General features: G+C 36.4%; 1 protein-coding gene and 1 long non-coding RNA gene across 2 annotated transcripts in view; one reads left to right on the forward strand and one right to left on the reverse strand.

The window, feature by feature from the left end:
- Positions 1-19,095, reverse strand: part of ARHGEF3 (Rho guanine nucleotide exchange factor 3) — a 144,307-nt gene that overhangs the window by 88,878 nt on the left and 36,334 nt on the right. Inside the window, exon 2 of the mRNA XM_055708995.1 lies at positions 9,353-9,419. Within this exon, the coding sequence (XP_055564970.1) occupies positions 9,353-9,419 (67 nt within the window). The remainder of the gene's footprint in view (positions 1-9,352; positions 9,420-19,095) is intronic.
- Positions 5,078-14,452, forward strand: LOC129735976 (uncharacterized). The gene is made up of 3 exons (XR_008732020.1): positions 5,078-5,207; positions 8,358-8,441; positions 12,331-14,452. It is a non-coding gene; the product is annotated as an uncharacterized LOC129735976 (long non-coding RNA).

Below are 19,095 nucleotides of genomic sequence, written 5' to 3' on the forward strand. Positions count from 1 at the left end.
TTTTGAGGGTATTTAAGATTGTGAACCACTGAAAAATTGAAATAGCACTTGGAAACGAAACAGGCTTTCCAAATTCAGTGGGGAGCTTGCTGGCACACGGACAGATTGAAACTGTTTTCTCATTGTGCATTATGAGTGTTTTAAGGATGCTAAATTTAACTTTCTCTGAAAAGCTTTACAATTAACCACAATCCACGGAGAGACAGCACCAGTGTACAATTTTTGAATCAAAGCCACTAAGTAATAAATATTTTCAAATGTGCATTTCAGAGTTTTAGAATATTATCTCAAATCACATTAGGATCATTTCAAAACATGCAGCAGAACCTAGGAATTACAACATCTGTCATCATGAGTGGAATTTAAGAGCTTCAACAGATCTGAATTTACTTTAAAAAAATTAATTTGGAATTATTTAAGAAATATTTCAGTATGTTCTTATAAGAGTTTAGATTACAAATTCTTTAGAGAAAGAATAGTTTATTATTATGTTTACATGATATCTAGCAAAACGAAGACCTTTTTTTCTGGTTGCTACTGTAATAACAAAATTTGTTTCCAGGCTGCTATAAATAGACACCATCGTATTGCTCTTATTATGCATTTGTGCCAGATTTTAAAAGACAACCAGAGTTTTTAATTGCTGCATACATTCTAACCACAGAAAAGAGCATTAGCTTTCAAGAATAATCTTGTTCTTATATTTAGTTTAAAAATAATTAGGACTCCTACTAAGACTGAGATGTCTCAGAGAAAATCTGGCTTTGAAAGCACTTTTATGTTTGGGAATAACAGCAGTCTTCATAGAGAGCACCAATAAACCCACTCAAAATGCTTCTTCCAACAGAAAACATCAGGAGGAACTCAAATTTCCTCTTCTTTTTCCATCAGCTCCACAGAACTGTTTATAAGCTCATTCAAAAGTTTTCAGAATGCTTTCCTTCTCTCCCAGTCCTTAGAAGACTTTATTTAGCTTTCTGTCAGAAGTACAACTTGACAACCTAAATCAGAACATGTGGAACTGGAGATGGAGAGGCAGATGTTCGAACAAAACCTCTTGTACAGCAGAGGATTTCCCAAATGTTTCTGCAAATAATGCTCTTGCAGCTTTTTCTAAACGTGTAGTCCATTTCTGTACTTTTTGTTTAAAACTCACTCCACAGTTCCGATTAGTACTACCCAAACACTGCCAAATTGGAAACTTTTACAATCAACTGAGATTGACCAGTGAGATTTTACAGTATGAGCACTAGGAAATTGGACACCAAGACCATTGCAGTGATTTGGTAAAAAAGGAAACGGTGATGTTAATAACGTATCTTTGTAACAGGTTCTAGTAACAACAAGTTCTACTGCAAGTATCACAACCAGTAAAAACAAAGATTAGCAACAGAAATCCATGTGTACAACCATTCATGTCCACTAGTCATTTTAAAATAAATCTGCTAATCTGAAATTGTGTAACAACAATAAAATACCACTATATAGTTCAAAATTGTTCCTAAAAATTTCATTTCTCAGACTGAGCGGCATCAAATTCAGCTGGACAACAGCATCGCCCTGTTAACCATTACAAGTTTCTGAAACGAAGTGATAGGAAATAGTAATTTCAGATCACGTGTTCTCTGAGAGCAGCCACTGGTGGGGTGGGGGGAAACAAATACAAAGAAATGGGCAGAGTTAGGTTTGAGTTAAATTGAACAGGGGTCAAGTTCATCTGCTGTTGAACAAAGAAAAGAACAGTAAATGACAGCAGGAGTACAAGGTAACACCCAATCTATGATTAAAGACAGGAAATCTGCTATATAACAGAACATCAGACTTAGCCTAAGAGAATGACAATTGGACCTATCTGCTTTATCACATGTTGCTTCTAGCTCAGTATTGTTTGTATGTGCCAAATAGCTGGCATGACAGGTTTATAGCACATACAGAATATTTCTACTATAAATAACAAACCACACCCGGAACAAAAATAAACTTGTTACAAAGATCCATAAAATAAAGCCCTACAACATTAACAGAATGATTGCATAAAGTATTTCTGAAGAAAATACTGATTTTGTGAAAAGATAACATGAAATTATAAGAAGTCTTTCCAAATGGGAGATATCATGCTATCTTTGTTATCAGAAAAACTCAAAATATTAATTGAATAACTGAGCTTTAATAAACAGAATATGTACAGTGTACGATGTAAATAATCATGGAAAAGTCTTGCAAATGCAAAAGCCTATGACAGTGTCTTCATTTCAAGAATGCATTAGCCAAGTGCTCTATAAGCATGCTTCAAAATTCTTGCCCCAAGCAACATATCATCCAAAGTGTATTTTCTGTAACTAGCATGTAATTAACTTGAAAGTAGCCCTGTAAACTAGGTAATTGGACAGGTTTTATGGCTGTATACTTAACTCATATTTATAGGTAAAAACTGTGAAAGTTTAATAAAACAGCTACTGAATTGAGTTAATGAAAACAGTGCAAACTCCTAAGCATTACAGCACGCTTCTAGATAACACAAGTGGTAACAGCTCAAAACATGTCCAGGGTTTTCTACCCAGAGCCTCAAATTACTAGAAACCTGGCAAACCCTGAAGGCCAGCCTGCACCCTTCTTTTTTATAACTAACTAACTTATTTATAAATAACCGACAGCTTCTCTCCAGCACATGTTCATGATTCTGGCAGTACTACTATATGCAAAGAACCTTGTAATTTCCACTACCTGTTGAACCTACGAAAAGATACAGCCATTAATCATGGACCTAAGAACTAATGTATCAAACAACCGTGTTTTACAGAAATTTCTAATAGAACATTCTGGCATAACATAACTAACCTAACATCAGATGTTGTGGATAAGATACAGCCATTAATCATGGACCTAAGAACTAATGTATCAAACAACCGTGTTTTACAGAAATTTCTAATAGAACATTCTGGCATAACATAACTAACCTAACATCACATGTTGTGGATAGAACTTATGGTAATTAAACCATGCCGAGTCAGCACATCAGTTTGGAATAACACACTCTTGAATTCTTCAAAATTTTCCAACTGGTCACACTGAATTGCTTTTTAAATTCAGTGTATACATTAAGAATACAACAATTCTGATGTATGTTTTGGAACTGCAGATGGAATTGACTGCTATCCAGTTACGCAAATGCTACACAATGAATTTCTGATAGCATCTCTATTTGTTTGCCAACATAAACCTTGCTGTTCCAAGAGAAATTAGTCTTGTGACTAATCAACAACGGTTCCAATGGTTTGTTCAAAAACAAAACCAATAATAAGCTAAACTATGTAAAACTCCGCCCACAGAATAAGCAGGAAGACATCAAAACCAACACTTTTACAAATAAGAATCAGTGTCTAGGGTGTCAGCTTGCTACAGAATATAAGCTCCAGTCTTCTGAACTACAAATTGTGTATTAGAGAAGGGAAATTTTAATGCTTCTATTGCCCCCTGCATTGCTGCTATCAACACTGAAGTAAACTTTCCCTGCTCCTGCAATGCTCCAAAGCAGGAACTGCATGGCTACAGAGAAACTCAGCTTCTACTAAACCCATTATACAGGCTGTATGTTTACAGCACCATATTCTAATACATTAAAGCAGAAAGACTTGTAGAATTGTTTCTTACCACTTCTAATATCAGGTATCAGAGACCTTCTGGCCCAAGAAAGGTCAATGCTGGACAGAGGCACAACAGCACCTCCACAAAGGCAGAATAAAAGCAAGCCTGAAATAAGACAGTAAAAGAGTAGTAGTGCTGGGGCAATCAAACTCTGAAACAGAAGAGCTTGCAACCCACTGGAAGAAGAAAGAGATCTAAAAGGAGGAAGTGGAGTACAGGAATACATCGTCTGTTAGAAAGCAAAAAAGGGATTCTTTTCAAAGAGAAAGGGGGATGAGATGGGCCAGGGATCAAGCACCCACCTAGAATCTCTTTAACCTACTACAGGAGGAGGTAGAATTAGTCTCTGCACAGAGGGAAGCGGATGAGCACAGAGTGCTGGAGCAGGCGCGGAGAGCAGGGATGCCAGCAGGGCGCCCCCGCGTGGAAGAGTCTTTCTATGACACATGAAGGAGCCAGTTTCTGACTGCCAAGTCACAACAGGTACGATATTCCACTCACGGCTATGCTGCCAACTAGGCAGAGTAACTCCCCCACACACCCGGAGGAAACTATTCAGATTGTGAGTATAAATATAAAATAACAGAAAGCCACATACGCTTTTCAATGTATATGGTAACTTGTGTTTTAAAATCATATTGGTCATACTATAATGGTATTTAAGCAGATTTGACGTAGATACATTAGTGCATCATTTTGCTTCAACAATTAAGAACAAAGGCCTGTCTGACACCATTTATAATAAGTGTCTGTTACATGTAACATCACTGCTTAAGAAAATGTATCAGTGGATACAGACATTAAATAAAACCAGTCAGAATCCAGGAGAGGTAAAGTGGTGCTTTCTGTGATAGTATTATGCAATTTACGTAATTAATCATCAAGGCAAAGCTAGGAACAAACTTCTCTCTTAGAAACCGTTATCTTATTTAGATTCATGCATCCTGAAGGGAATAACTGAAGTCTGCCAGCCTGCACAAAATAAATATACTGTTTTGTAAATACTGTCTGAATTCTTCCCATTTGGCATAAAAGACACCTCTTTCCCCATGAAGACATTGGCAGCAAAACTAGCAAAGAAACCACTTGCACATCTGAAATTTACTTTCAGCACATTTAGCACATTTTTATGTCAGGCTTCTCATAAATTAGATCAGCCTTCCTCACAGGTGACCGCATCTGCAGCTTGGTTAGTTCAATGCTTCTCTAAAATTAAAAAGGAAACAAAAAGGAGGAAATAGGAAGAAGCCTAGTTGCAGTAATTTATCTTCAGTCTTCAGGCAACCGCACTCCAAACACATGCCTCAAACTATTTCAAAGTAGAAAATGTTGGTTTAGATGTCACTATTTATTTTTAGCACTGAAGTTCTTCAGCCAAATTTGGTGTGTAAGGGGAAAAAAAAAGCTAGAGAAACCATCACAGTGGTTCAGATGTTTAAAATATGCAGGAAATTATGCTAGATCTTGGTGGAGCAGTAAAAAGAAATATCAATAATAAGTGGAGACAAAACCCAGCATCCTCTTCAGTTACGTCTGCAACCCCAGTATTCTTCATTAATCAGGTAACTGCTTTTTTTGATTGTCTGGCAGTTTCTTTATGGCCATCTGAAGTGTCATCATATCAATAGTGGGACTACCAGGTACCACTACTTTTGCAAAGTACCTCATGGGGGTGGGGGGGGGAGAATATCACTTAAAGACTTTCAGTAACACAAGCCCACTAATCACATGACAAGATCTAGAAAATTATGCTGCTGGCAAAAACAGAGAGTGGGTGATTTTAAGGGGGTAGGAGGGGAGACAAAGAAGCTGAAGTCTGAAACCCCTCAGGAGAGAATCTCAGTCTTGAATTCAGAACTTACACACTTGTTTTTCCATGGTAAGAGTAGTTAGGCTTATTTGTAATTCAAGACTATCACAACTAGCAAACAACCACAGAGGCTTTAATCTTAACATCTTCTAACTGTGTGTGTATGACTGTACGCATGTAATCTGCATTTGATGGGATGCTTTATTAAATCAAACTGTTTCCCACCCTACATGGCAACATAACAGTAATTCCATAGACATTAGAAGCAGCATATTGAACTGCTGTCACTTACGTGTAAGCACCGAACAATGGTGCTGAGCAAAGCCACCTCTCTGCATCCAGGTGTTAAGGGAAGAGGGGCATGGAGATTTGAAGAAAAAGAGTGAGAGTTAATGGCAATTAGAAGAGATCAAAAATAGAATTAATACCAATCTCTGCGCTAAGAACTGTGCTGTTACTTTTTATATACACTATCAACCTGCCTCTGAATTGCCCCATCCCATCAGATATTCATGCCTCTTCTTACCAAGCTCTGGCCACAAATTGCTCCACACCCACATGGCATCTTTATCTTCCCAGAGTTAGTATTTGCAAAGGTTGAACTGATAAACCTGTAGTGTTTTATAGGAGACTTCTGCCTCCAATCCATATTTCCATCTCTCTGCTTTCACACTCACTAGCTTTCCTCCATTACCATACTTCATCCCTTTTCACTCTCTCATCTTTCACTGCTCTTTGCTTTCCCCATCCTGACTATCCCTTTTCCAAAGCTACAGCTTCCTCCTCTTTCCTCCTCCAATCCTACACCCAGTGTCTTTCCTTTGCTTTATTCCTTTTCTGCTCTAAGTGCCATATCCACCACCTACTCTTTTATGTTCTGGTTTTCCCATTCCACTGTACCTCCAGTTTGCAATATTCTAGTCTCCACAGGTTCTGTGTTTCTTCCTCTGAAATAACAATTCTCACTATAAATTCCTTCCCTCTAAAATAGTCTATTTGCTGGACACTTGACTATACAATTTCAGAGACCAAATTAACCTGATGCTTCACGTATATGCAGGAGCAGCACATAGCAGAGAGATTGCACTGCTCGTTAAATTTAATTCTAAATTTAATCTAAACCAGGATTGATTGATCTATTAAAAGAAATAATTTTTAAAAAATCAAAATAAACTCCTTTCTCCCCAATGATACCTAAGCACTGCCCAAAGTTCTGTTAAGTAACTGCTACTGTTATCTAAAATTGACAGCATTGGCAGAAACATGTAAATGATATCGTGACATGGAAATCCCTATTGAGAGAATTAAATGTGATCTCTAGCCACAGGGCTCAAAAGAGCTGCTCAGCACAGAAAAAAAAAAGTTTCTTCTGATAAAATAAATGTAAGGAGGGTAAAAGGGAAGTGCAGAGGAGTTTCTTTGGTAAATGTTTAGCATCTGGGCCTTCTTTATCTTACTTTGAGGTCTGCATTTGTACACGTTCAGGGATGCTTTAACATGCCCACCTTATCAGCATGATACAGAGACATTTAAAATCAGTGAACTGACTTGCAAAGCAAGGGTAGGTGGGACGAACACAATGTTGCAATTAGGTGCTTCACCACTTTCTTTATTATTTTTTGTGACTGTTGAAATGATCCTGTATTATAGCATAGATGTTTAAACAAAACAGCTATAAATAAGTCATCTCTAGAGTATTGTTTGTTATACTCAAGCGTGGCACTGCTCCACTGTCAACATTAACTCTGTTCTTTTACCCAATAAGGTTTTACTCCTGTTTGAGAAGACATCAAAGTTAACCTTTTATCATTCACCATCTGTATGAAAACCTTTATGACTTCAAGTCTGCTCATTGGGCTTTTCATAACACAATTTTTCCATCCCTCAAAATAAAATTGATGCTGACGCAATGCAAACATGAACAGAGAATTGCTCTCTTCCCCAGTGCTCAACAGTCTTGTTTCAGCATCCAAACAGATCAAGTGAACAACTGATACAGGTTCTTCCCTTGATGTAGCAGTTTATTTCAAACAATTAACTGCAACTGTCAATTACTATGCATTCTATGAAATATTAAAGCTATAGAACTTGACATCTGTCTTAGTATCCCATAAATTTCCTTAAAAGTAAGGTGGCAGTCAGCTCCCACAGATCTTAATTTCTACACATGGAGGAATCAGTTTGAAGGTCCTTTACTCGCTGCCTGTTTTCTCTAGTACTACCTATTCTATTTCCTTTCAGGTTCTTCATTTCTCTTCTTGATTCTTCAGCCTTTTACTCCCCAATTCTCTGTTCTTCATGTACTAGCGCACTCCACCTCTGCCATGCAGCTTGATGACAGACTTCATGCCACCACACTTAGTGACCCTAAGCCCTTACTTCCAGTGCACTATTGTTTTCTGAACTTAGAATCATTGTTTCTCCGTCTACAACTCATACCTGCAACACTTTTCCTACTACTTTCATACCTACCTTCTTCCTCTGTTACTTTTCAAGCATAGCTGAGAATTAGGAGAAATACTACAGTCAATTTTACTTTTAAACTGGCTCTGAAATTTATAATTAATCTACAGATTAGAGGTTGTTGGTATTTTCCCTGCATTCTTGACAATAGTTGTGACGGAACTATTTTCTTGGTAATGCTGACAACGTCATTCTGTAGCTTTGTGGTACAATGCAAGAAATAGATGGTGAAAATAAAATGCTCACAGTAAACAATAGTGGACACTATAATACCAAATTAGAATGCAGAAGTCATTAGCAGATATTGTGAAAAATAATTTACATTTTAATTAATTTTACCATATTATCACCACCACAGATCAGTAAACCTGCCAATGTCATTTACACTTTCAGCAAAGCATTTAAGTAATGGTTTTCTATGTAATTTTTTTGTTGGAAGGAACTCAAAGAAAACAGAATTATATGCTGTCCTGAATACAAAACTGAACTGTTTAGATTCAGCCTAAGTCAGTCTACATTACAGGTAACGGTAATTTACTGTTTATTATACCAAATGAAGTTTGAAAGGCAGAAAAGCCCTACCTTTAACCAAAAGATTACAGTAATACTATGACTTAGATACAACATGCAGTGACAACTCCTTCTCCTAGACTCTATCCCAGGCTACAGTACTTACACAAATGGCAAACACACCATTGTCACCACCGTCACACTGAGTTTTTCAACAAATGGTGTAGAAGACTTCACAGAGCATAGCGCACAGAGAGTGGACAACATGACTTTCTGAAGCAATTAATCTACATAAGAATTATACCTCTGAAACCTGAAGCAGACACGAATCAAAGCTCCCAATACCCCCAGCAAATATTAAGGTTCTCTGTTTCACTTACATTGGTTTTTCATGTACCTTTTCACTCAATTACTGTGGGAACAGGCATACTTCATATTTCCTTGCTTAGCCAAACAAAAATAAAACCTATTCCCTTTTGCCTTGTAAGAAATCCATGTAATTTTTGTTATGAATCTCCAACTGTACTTCTGCAAAATTCACATATACAAGCTTTCAATAACTAATCTCGCAAATATCTATTAGAGTAAAAAAGCACTTAAAAACCCTGTACCTATCAGTTCCGTTTTGCTGATTTATTTTCAGATATGAAAACACACATCTTTTCTTTTTAAATCATAATGTACATTAACACACTTACATTAAATTATCTTCCCCACCCCTCATCATAAATCAGCTAATCACATAAACAAAAGCCCTTTTTTTAAGAAAGCCTTTTAAGAGGTCAGAAAATTAAAAGTTCAGTTCTGTAATTATTTTGCCATGATTTTAGTCCCTGCAGATCATGGTTTAACTACAAAGTTACACAGCAACCGAATGAAGCAGGAGGTATGAACAGAGTATGAACAAAACACCACCACACTTACCCCTCTGAAATTCCAGCCCTTGGTAGAAGGAAACAGGGAAAAACCATTCTGTTGCTGTTGTTTCGGCCTGCAAGATGAGACAAAGGAAAGTGTTGACATTTTCAGCTGTCATCTTTTCTATATCAATAACAGAGTGACAATAGAGGAAGAAAAGAGAAAACACAGGCTTCAAGTACTAAGACACCTTAGATTTCCTTGGCTGTACTTCTGACAGGTTTCTCTCTTCAGTTTAGTTGAGTGTTGAGAGCTAAAGGACATGGCAGCCTTACGAGCCTTCGGAGACACACTGACTTGATGTCTGACAGCAACTCATTACTCCTACCGATTTTCAACAAGCAGAGACAACCCTGACCTGAACAGTGCGGGTCTGTGAAGCTGCAATTATGTCATGTGATGCACGATGGGGCAGCCTACCAGCTGTACTAGCTGGGGACACTATAGAGCCTTTAATCATACCAGTGAAGCTACGCAAAGCACTAATGTAAATTAGCCAGACCTTTGTATGACACTAAAAACTAGAAGCTGACTTCTGTTTTTACTCCTTCCAAAACTTTTCTCCTACCCTATAATTATTGCCGTACAATCATTTCTGAAAAGTAACCATAGCATTCTTCGCTTCCCTCCTAATAAGCGCTTTTCACCAGTGAGATCTTAAACTACTTTACAAAGGTAGGCAAACATTGCTGAGATTTCACGCATGAAGTCAGATCAAAGCTAGACTGACCTGTTGCAGTTGACCAAACCAGCAAATAGTTTGGCAGTGGGACCTAAGTGCTGAACACACTGCAGCTCCAACCATGCAATTATACAGATTAGAGAACTGACCAAACAAGAACAAGAACACACAAACTTGGTTAAAAAATAGCAAATTAAATGGCTGCCTGTCAAACCTCACCATCCAACAACAACAGGACAGATGTTGTGCAATGAAAGCACTGGACTAACGCATGAAAGATCTGGGAGTCATTCCTGTTGCTTATAGCTCCTGAAGGACTCTAACACGCAGTGCCTCAGCTTCTTTTCTGTAGAGTCAGGATAGCCATAGTTCTCTCTGTCTTTTCTGTCTTCTCTATTTTGGCATTAAATATTTGGTGTACAGGCAGTTTTCTTATTATGTGTGCTAAAACACATCATAGCACAATGATCACGGTAGGCATTTTTAGATACCAACATAAAGCAAATATTAATCATGACAATTGAGTCATTTTTGTAACATCAAAGGCTGAGATGTAAATCTTCTCAGTTTTTCAGTCTACCTGACAGCCAGCCAGAAAGAATATCAATATCCGAAGCACATTGATAAAGTCACTAAAAAGCACAAGACAGCATACATGACAGACTTCAGTGTTAAGCAGTCTCGCTAATAAATCCTCCTACTACAGCTTTCCAAGTTAAAATATTATGAAACTGAATTACTAACCCAAAAACCTCACTGCAACTGTTACTGCACTATGAAAAGAGAAAAATGTGATTAACATGACAAAGTCACACAATTATCAATTGTCCTAATGGTATTTTGAACCCTTTTCATTCACAGATGATCTCACACTAGAACAGCCAGACTTTCCAAAAAGTACCACGAGCTTTCTATAAAGTTGTGCTCCTTAGTCACTTCTCAAAAAAAATCTCACGTTTAAACTTACATTTCCACATTTTTTCTTTGATATTTTAACGCTGTTCATGCATTTGTTTTCCCAGTTTATTAAAAATTTCACTAGTTCTATTTTAATTAAGCTAAGCATAGGGGAAACAAAAGACATTTCAACTTCAATACAGCAGGATTTATGATAATTTACACAACAGTTACAAAGGAAATGAAAACTTCATTCAAAATAATCTCTCCCCACTATCATCCTGTAACAAGAACTGAGAACTTCACAATAAGGTTGTTGTATCATTCACCTACACTAAACTGAAGACCATCCACCAGAAGACTGATGACTAACCATTTGTTATCATCAATCTGTAACTTTCCCATTCACTGAAAGCATCCCTGACTACACAACAACAGCCAGTCTTTATAGAGAGCAGACAGTATTAAAAGTACATTTTGCCAGTTTTCACAATAGGTATCCTCCTTTCTTATCTTAGCAGTCAAGAACCTCACTTCATTTTGGTGAGAATGAACTTACTATTCACACTGGTATGTTAAACTCCTTTCTTCTTAGTACTACTGTAGTGTTATTAAAGAGCCTTAAATGTAGCAGCCTAACAAAACAAGCCGTTTTTACCGAAAGGAGTTAATTAAAAAGGTAGTGAAACATATCGAAGTCACCGTATGTTCCTCCATAACTTATGAGCCTGATCCGATACATACAGGGTGTAACAAAATTCTTCACAAATTGTTTTTTCACCTCATACGTGCAGTGCTCTTCCAATGAGCAGAAATCAGGCTGAAGCATTACACCTATTTACCAAGCTACAGGCTACCTTAAATAGTTTCTTCCAACATTTTTACACATCTGGCCTGGTTATTACTTCCTTTTTTCCCATTCTATTAGAGATATTCAATGTTTGTCTGCAATGCAGTGAATACATCAAGTCTAATTTCCCATTATAAGAAAGCATTTCATATTGCCCATCTCAAACTTACAAAGATATTAAAATTTTAAAAGTGTTTTCCTACTATCTTACTGACAGACTGGTTTAGATACCTCACTGTTCCCATAACTAGAAATGATCTAGGCTAAACATATTCATAAACTGTCTATGACCAGCATTTTTCAGCTGCACACACCCCTAAATCAAAACTACAAGTTCTGGTTCTCAACTGTACCTCAAGTAACAAAATATAGTTCTACTGAAAACAAGACCTAATTTACAGCTTTCTGTTTGGTCCTTCACTGTCTTAAAGGTGTTTTGATCCCTTGGACTTCCCAACTGTCAACATCAATGAGAGCTGTACTGAGAAATAATCAGTGTTGCAGGGTTTTTTCAAATAAATTTTAAATTAATGTCTTGCTCTTTTTTTTCTACAGGGCGCTACTACTGTTACTTGTGAACATTCTGTTTACTGGATAAATCTATTCTGAATTGCAGCAGTATACAAGCTAATTAAGAAAACCACCTGTCTATTATAAAACCACTGAAATACTGAATTACTATTTGATATTTTAAATACAAAACCATAAAGCTACAAAACTGTCAGAGAAATCTATTTTGAAATAACCGATGAATGTTACACTTCGATAGGAGGGATACTGTATCAATAGGTGTGTTAGACCCACATGGTTTGGAAATAAAATGATTTACCAGATCAATAATAAAAGCAACCACTGGCATAAATAGGTAGCAGATAGAACAAAATAAAACATTATCTTAAAGACGGAAAGGAGACAAATTAATAGGCATTACCAGTGATGAGCAGCTCTGACTTCCAGAGGAACACAAGTCTAAAATAAGTTACTCAGATTCTGTAGTAAGGCTTTTCCAGATACCAAAGAATAAGACAGGGATGGTTCCTATAACTGCATACACTGTGACTAACACTCTTGAAACCCTCAAACAGATTATCACAGACTAGATCATGGCTGAGAAAAGGAAGTACATGATGTGTGAGGGAAAGACAGGAGATCATCCTTACAATTCCTTGCAACAGTAATTTCAGAGCTGTTATTTATAATACTTGACCTTTCTTACAGATGGATTTTTTTTCATTTAGCTAAAAGCCTCCAACCATTTTCTTCCCAGTACTGCAGTTTTAAAAATGAAAGATTAGAAGGTAGGACTCTATAGAAACTCCTCAGACTGTGGGAGGGAGAGGGGTTATCAAACCTGCCAGCTGAGCTTGGTTTGAAGATTGCTATACAAAGTTTACCTTGGAAATAAAAGCCTGAAACCAAGTCCATCCAGCCTGAGAAAAGTGCAAGTGGAGACCTACCACTTGGAAAGGTAGCCCATGAAGATACTCAGCCTTCATCCATGTTTCTCTGTTTCAGTGCCAAATTCCTCCTCCTCCTTAGTAGATGTTTTAACTGTTCATCTTCCATTTGATCTTTAAGCTCCAGCTCTGGCAAAATAAGCCCTGGAAATGGCATCTCCACATCTTAGTAGCTCAGATGTATGCTTGATCCCTTGAAACATCTACCGAGGAATGACTGAACGACACTGACTTGCTTGCCTGCTAGTTTCCTAGTGATCCTGCTAGTGATGTTCAGTAAGGATAATCTGGAATTTTACTGAACAAAACATTTATTACTGCAGGAACTTTTGACACTAGTAATATCCTCTGAGCTGTGGCTCTATCTTTAACAAAGTTGCTTCTACAACTATTTTGTAGCCTGGAGAATAAATAGCCACTGAATTAAATGTATAGTGAATTATCAGCTTCAGTTTTTTAAGGTCCCAGATTCTGTGGTCCAGCACAATCACTTAAAGTCCTAAATCTGAATGAATAAAAGTTCTAGAACTTCTAGTACCATGAGTTAATTTAAGGAGTTTATTAGATTAATTACAATGAATCAACACCTTATGCTTCCTGTAACACAAGGCTGTATGACACTACCCAACAAAAAGCAAAGCTTTACAAAGGAAAATGACTCGTAGCAGTGAAGAGGGAGAAAAAATAAGAAAGAAAAAAAAAAAAGAACACAAACAAGATAAGCCATGAAATAAAAAAAAAAACCAAACACACAGCTAGAGACATATTGTTTCCTTTCTCACAGCTATGTATTTAGTACAGAATTTTGTATACAATGAAGACAAGATGTTGCCATAGACTCCAATAAAGTACTAAACTAGATTAAGGATATATGTCAGTTGGTTTCCACTGCAGAACATTGAATTAAAAATAAAGACGTATCTCTGTCAAGACCGAAGTATGCATTATTTGTCTTCTAGAATGCTTATGTTGTCCCATCTACTGCTTTGCATTCAGAAGAAAAATCCAGTATTTCATATGAAAAATTTCTTCACCAAAAGATTTGCCAAGCATTGGAACAGGCTGCCCAGGGAAGTGGTTGAGTCACCACCCCTGGAAGTATTTAAAAGATGTGTAGATGTGGCACTTGGGGACATGGTTTAGTAGTGGACTTGACAGTGGTAGGGTAATGGCTGGACTTGACCTTACACGTCTTTTGCAACCTAAACAATTCTATGATACTATATTAAACCAGCATCATTATAAAGGTTTGTCTGGAAACAAAACATTGATCCTTCTTAAAATAGTTTTGCAAAAATGATCCCTATATTTTACATTTGCTGTAAAATATCTTTGTTGTATAATATATATTATAATATATATTGTTGTAAAAGATCAGTGAAACTGTAGACTTTTTACAAAGACTGAATATGACCTGTAACTATTATTTCTGCATAAAACTCAGGACAGAACCCAGCTACGTTCCCTCGAATTTTGTTGGCAATGGTAAGAAAAAGAATTAAAAATCATAAAATAGCGTTTTTGTCCTTAAGTTGTGTAGGGTTTCCTGTTTAGGTTCCCTCACACACATACTATAAATAGATATAATAAAAAAATCTGTTGGACAAAGATATCCTTATTGAAGTCTTTATTTAGACACAATTTGTAGACACCCAATTAACATGCCTCCCAAAATACATCAGTGAGATCTTTTTGTGCAACCTTTACTGTGCTGTAGGTAGTTCTATAATGGCAATAATTAAGTATATAATGGACTTATATATATATTATATATATAATATATAATAAATATATAAAGATTACAACACACATCGAACATTTTAAAGTTTCTAAGGCATTTACTAAAAAAATTGTGTTACCTGTCTTGAAGCATGACGATGACATAAATGAACAATTTATGGCAGTTTATATTAAGCTCTGTAATTTTTACATCTTATCTGATCGTGCAGTCTTTCTGCACACAGAATCACTGACTACAACAGTATTTTTTCAGATAAGAATATTCAAGCTGTGTGTGTTTTGTTTAGAATACTCAGCTGCTAAGTCTGTTTGAAGATAAAAGCGCATTTCACAAATCTACATGAATACTCACTCAGAAAATAAAAGGAAAGTTCAAACCACTTAGAGACAAGCTGTGCCAAGTAAAAATTCTTTTCAATCTGCAAAAGTAAAGGTTGTTACTACAGCTGTAAATATTTTATGAAGATACTGTTAAATAATAAATAGAACTTACTGTTCAGAACTGTTCTTTGTAATGTCATCTGCTCAACTTATCAAAAGTGTACACTAATATACCATTAATAAAAGCTAATTTATTTGAACACACTGGGATATTTGTGATACTAAATCACACATTAAAAAAATATTTGAAGTAGTTTACCTGGTGAAGCTTGAGATATGCAAGAGCATTTTAGCTTCAAACAACAGTTTTGAACAATACTGACTCTCTTAGATGTTTTAAGTTAAGATAATAGATTCACGTACCTCTGGTACTAATTTTAAAAGCAGAAAAAAACCCCCACCCATGGCTTGACCTCTTCATAAAATATACTGACTCCTTCACTTGAAATCCCAAATACTATTTCTCTTCTATGCTAGATTTGTACATTTTGGAAGTAAAAGGAGATTGTGGAAAATTTTATTTATTTTCCAGAAGGAAAAAGCCAAATCTAATACAGTAAAATCTGGCTCAGAAAAGTTTTAAGTTAATGTGGAGAGTTTACTTGATACACTTTTATTCCTAAAGGCAAAGCATCTCATTAAGATTGTGTGTATGTTTGATTTACCAAGGTCTAATCCTCCAGACACGAGCTCTTCAAGCTCCCATAGCATCTACCGAGAGACGAGGGGGGCACTTAGATGAGCAAGATCGAACACTTACTATCTTGAAACAAAAACATCCACCAAAGCAAACACAGATGACTGATTCTTACTATTGAGCTGACTTCCTGAATACTAATATAACCTTTTATTGTGCTACTATCATGAACTATGTGTCATAAACATATTAAGAAAGAAAAACAGCCCTTATGAATCTGGATGTACACAGATGACAGCCTGCACCACCGAAGCAGGTACATGTACCAGCGAGCTGTCCCACACCTACTCTTTTCCCATGCTCTCTTCAGAACATGTTTATTTATACTGTGAATCAATGCACAGCACTGTAAAATATCTCATCGTTAATAAAACCCAAAGAAGCTACAAAATGCTTTTTATCATGTCTGCATTTGATTAACTTCCTGTAAAAATTAAAAGCAATTTTATGAAAGAGGGGGAAAAAAAAATCTGAAGATCAAGTTCTACATTTTGATGTAAAAATCAGATACTCCTTATGATGTAACATTTCATCTTCTGAAGAAACAGAGGCTTGATTTAAAGCTTTAAACTTAATTTATTTCTTCATCTGTTAACTACCACAGGTTAATGCAATAAATCACGTCTGATATACACCACTATAAAAGCATCCCCCTTGACACATGAACTCTGTTCACAACTGAAACAGAAAGCCCTGGCTACTAGCCAAAAGGAGGATGCAGGCTTTTCTACTGTCTGACAGAAGTATAGCTGCATTAACGTTGGGGAGGATGAGAAGAGAGTCTTCTATTATGTTTCTGTAACAAAATATCAATGTTTCATGAATATTGCAAAAGCTAAGATTAGAAAGACTATTCACTGGCTCACTTTGAATGCGCAGCCTAAAATTATTCCTCTGGCATTTCAATAATACTAAGGAATAAGAAACGGCAATAAATAACATGTTTGAAATTTTTAGTCATTACCTCATCCCACTGTTGTATCACAGATACATGCTGAAATCTTTACAAAGAGAACAACTCCTCATTAAAAAGAAACGTTTGCTCACCTCCACCCTACAGTCAGCCATCCAGGTATGATTCTCTGGTCCATGGGAAAAAAAAAATGACACACACACACCCCCCATCATGACACTGTCACAAAAAGCAAGCCTCCATGCAAAAAACTCACATAATTCATGCTCAATGAAAGAGAGTAGGCTCCATTTTGTTTTCAAAATGGAAGTTCATTCTCATTGAGAACCTAAGGCTGGGAAATCCACTTAGTTTAGCAAGATTGGATACTTACTGATTAGATAGACAAGGGATTTCTTAGTTCATGAAATCCAACCAAACCGCATTTTCAGCTAGCCTATATGGAAGTTACTAACACCCTCAAAATGACCATTCAAGTGCCATCACATCATGTTCTTGATAAAGGAAATGGGTGTTTTCTGAAAATCCTTTTTGTTTGGATTCATATAATCCGGATCTCTTTCTGAAGGCAAACATGAATTCCTGTGGTTCACTAAGAGTCATTTAGAAAGATCAGAAGGACCAAATAAAGACGGTAACACTATTTAAAGCAAGTAACATTTGGGGGCATACCAATCCAATACAAAATTTTTAAACTCCTGTACTATTTCCTTATCTCTTCATTTGCAACTTCATCTTTTTCTGCATTATAGCTTGCATTTCAACTGAAAAGGCTAAAAATGTAAGTTTGTAACAAACACATCAAGTAGGACCATTATGCCATTAAGCCTGCAGCCAATTTAGAGGCTTCTCTGTGTTGAAAAGAGAAAAACTCCTGCACACATTTTAAAAGAGTGCTGTATGATATTTTTCACACCTCTCTCTCAAGGATATGGAATTAAACTAGTCAAGGAAGGAAATCTGCTTTTATTAAACATAATCAGCTACAAAGGACGGCAACTTTCAGAATACTGTTTCACTGAGAAAGATTATTCTTGCATAAAGCGGTACATTGAGTGACAAGAACCACTCCTGTCATTCTGATGCAGACAGACAGAATGTCATGTTTTAAGATTGTAACAGGCCTGTCACCACTGGAGCTAATCAACTAAACTTCTCCAAGTGTACGCGGTCATGTCTACACTAGTTCTGCCCTCCACCATGCCTCAAGGATTGCAGGTTGTTTTGGCAAATTCCATTTAGCTACTTTGTCACATATAGTTCAGCAACTTGGACCTAAAAATCTCACCAAAGATTAAATTCCGCAGCATACTGGGACTCTGCTCAGGACACAAGCAAGTATTTAACTGTGGCATAACTAAAACATGGGCACCAGAACTTCTCCCACACTTTAAGCACTGTCAGTTAAATAAAGAACAGAGTATTAAGTAGTGAAAAAAGTCAGAAATTCATTAACGGACCAATAACAAAACCTTTCATGGGAATGAGTTTCTATATTTATATCAAGTCTGAAGGAAAAGCTTACACTTTTTCAAATAACCTTTCACTGTTTCTAGAGCTTTTTATTTAGAAATTTAAAGTACCACAACTTGGGATTATTTTTTATTTTCCCCTCTGGGTGCTATTTTAAAGATAAGCACCCAATGAAACACCTTTTTCTTTTACAATATGAAACGCAGGAGAGAACTCTTCCAGTTCATTAGATTACTAAGATCAATAGGTATAATAAACACAACTATGCTTAACAAAATACTTAAGATACTCACAGAAACATCTGTAGACAAGCAAACATTTTCAGTAGTTATGTACCCATTACAACCTGTTTTCTTTAATAAACTGCCAGTATATTTAATTTTTCTTGAACTCACTTACATTTTGTGCCCCAAAATGAACTACAAGAGGCCCTGAAGCAAAGTTTAAAACAATATGCAATACATACATACAAGTCATCAAGATCATACTATGCAACTTTTAGATTCATTAAGACATTTTCACTTGTAAGACTTTCACTTGCATTATTAGCAGATCGTACACTGCAGGACCCCAAATAAAAAGAACAGTGATTTCACCTCCATTTCGTATTCATTTCCATCTGCACAGTATTTCCTACTAAGTTGCATAAATAACTGTAA

The sequence above is a fragment of the Falco cherrug genome, chromosome 4 (genome assembly GCF_023634085.1).
Source record: "Falco cherrug isolate bFalChe1 chromosome 4, bFalChe1.pri, whole genome shotgun sequence".
In the NCBI taxonomy this organism is placed as follows: Eukaryota; Metazoa; Chordata; class Aves; order Falconiformes; family Falconidae; genus Falco; species Falco cherrug.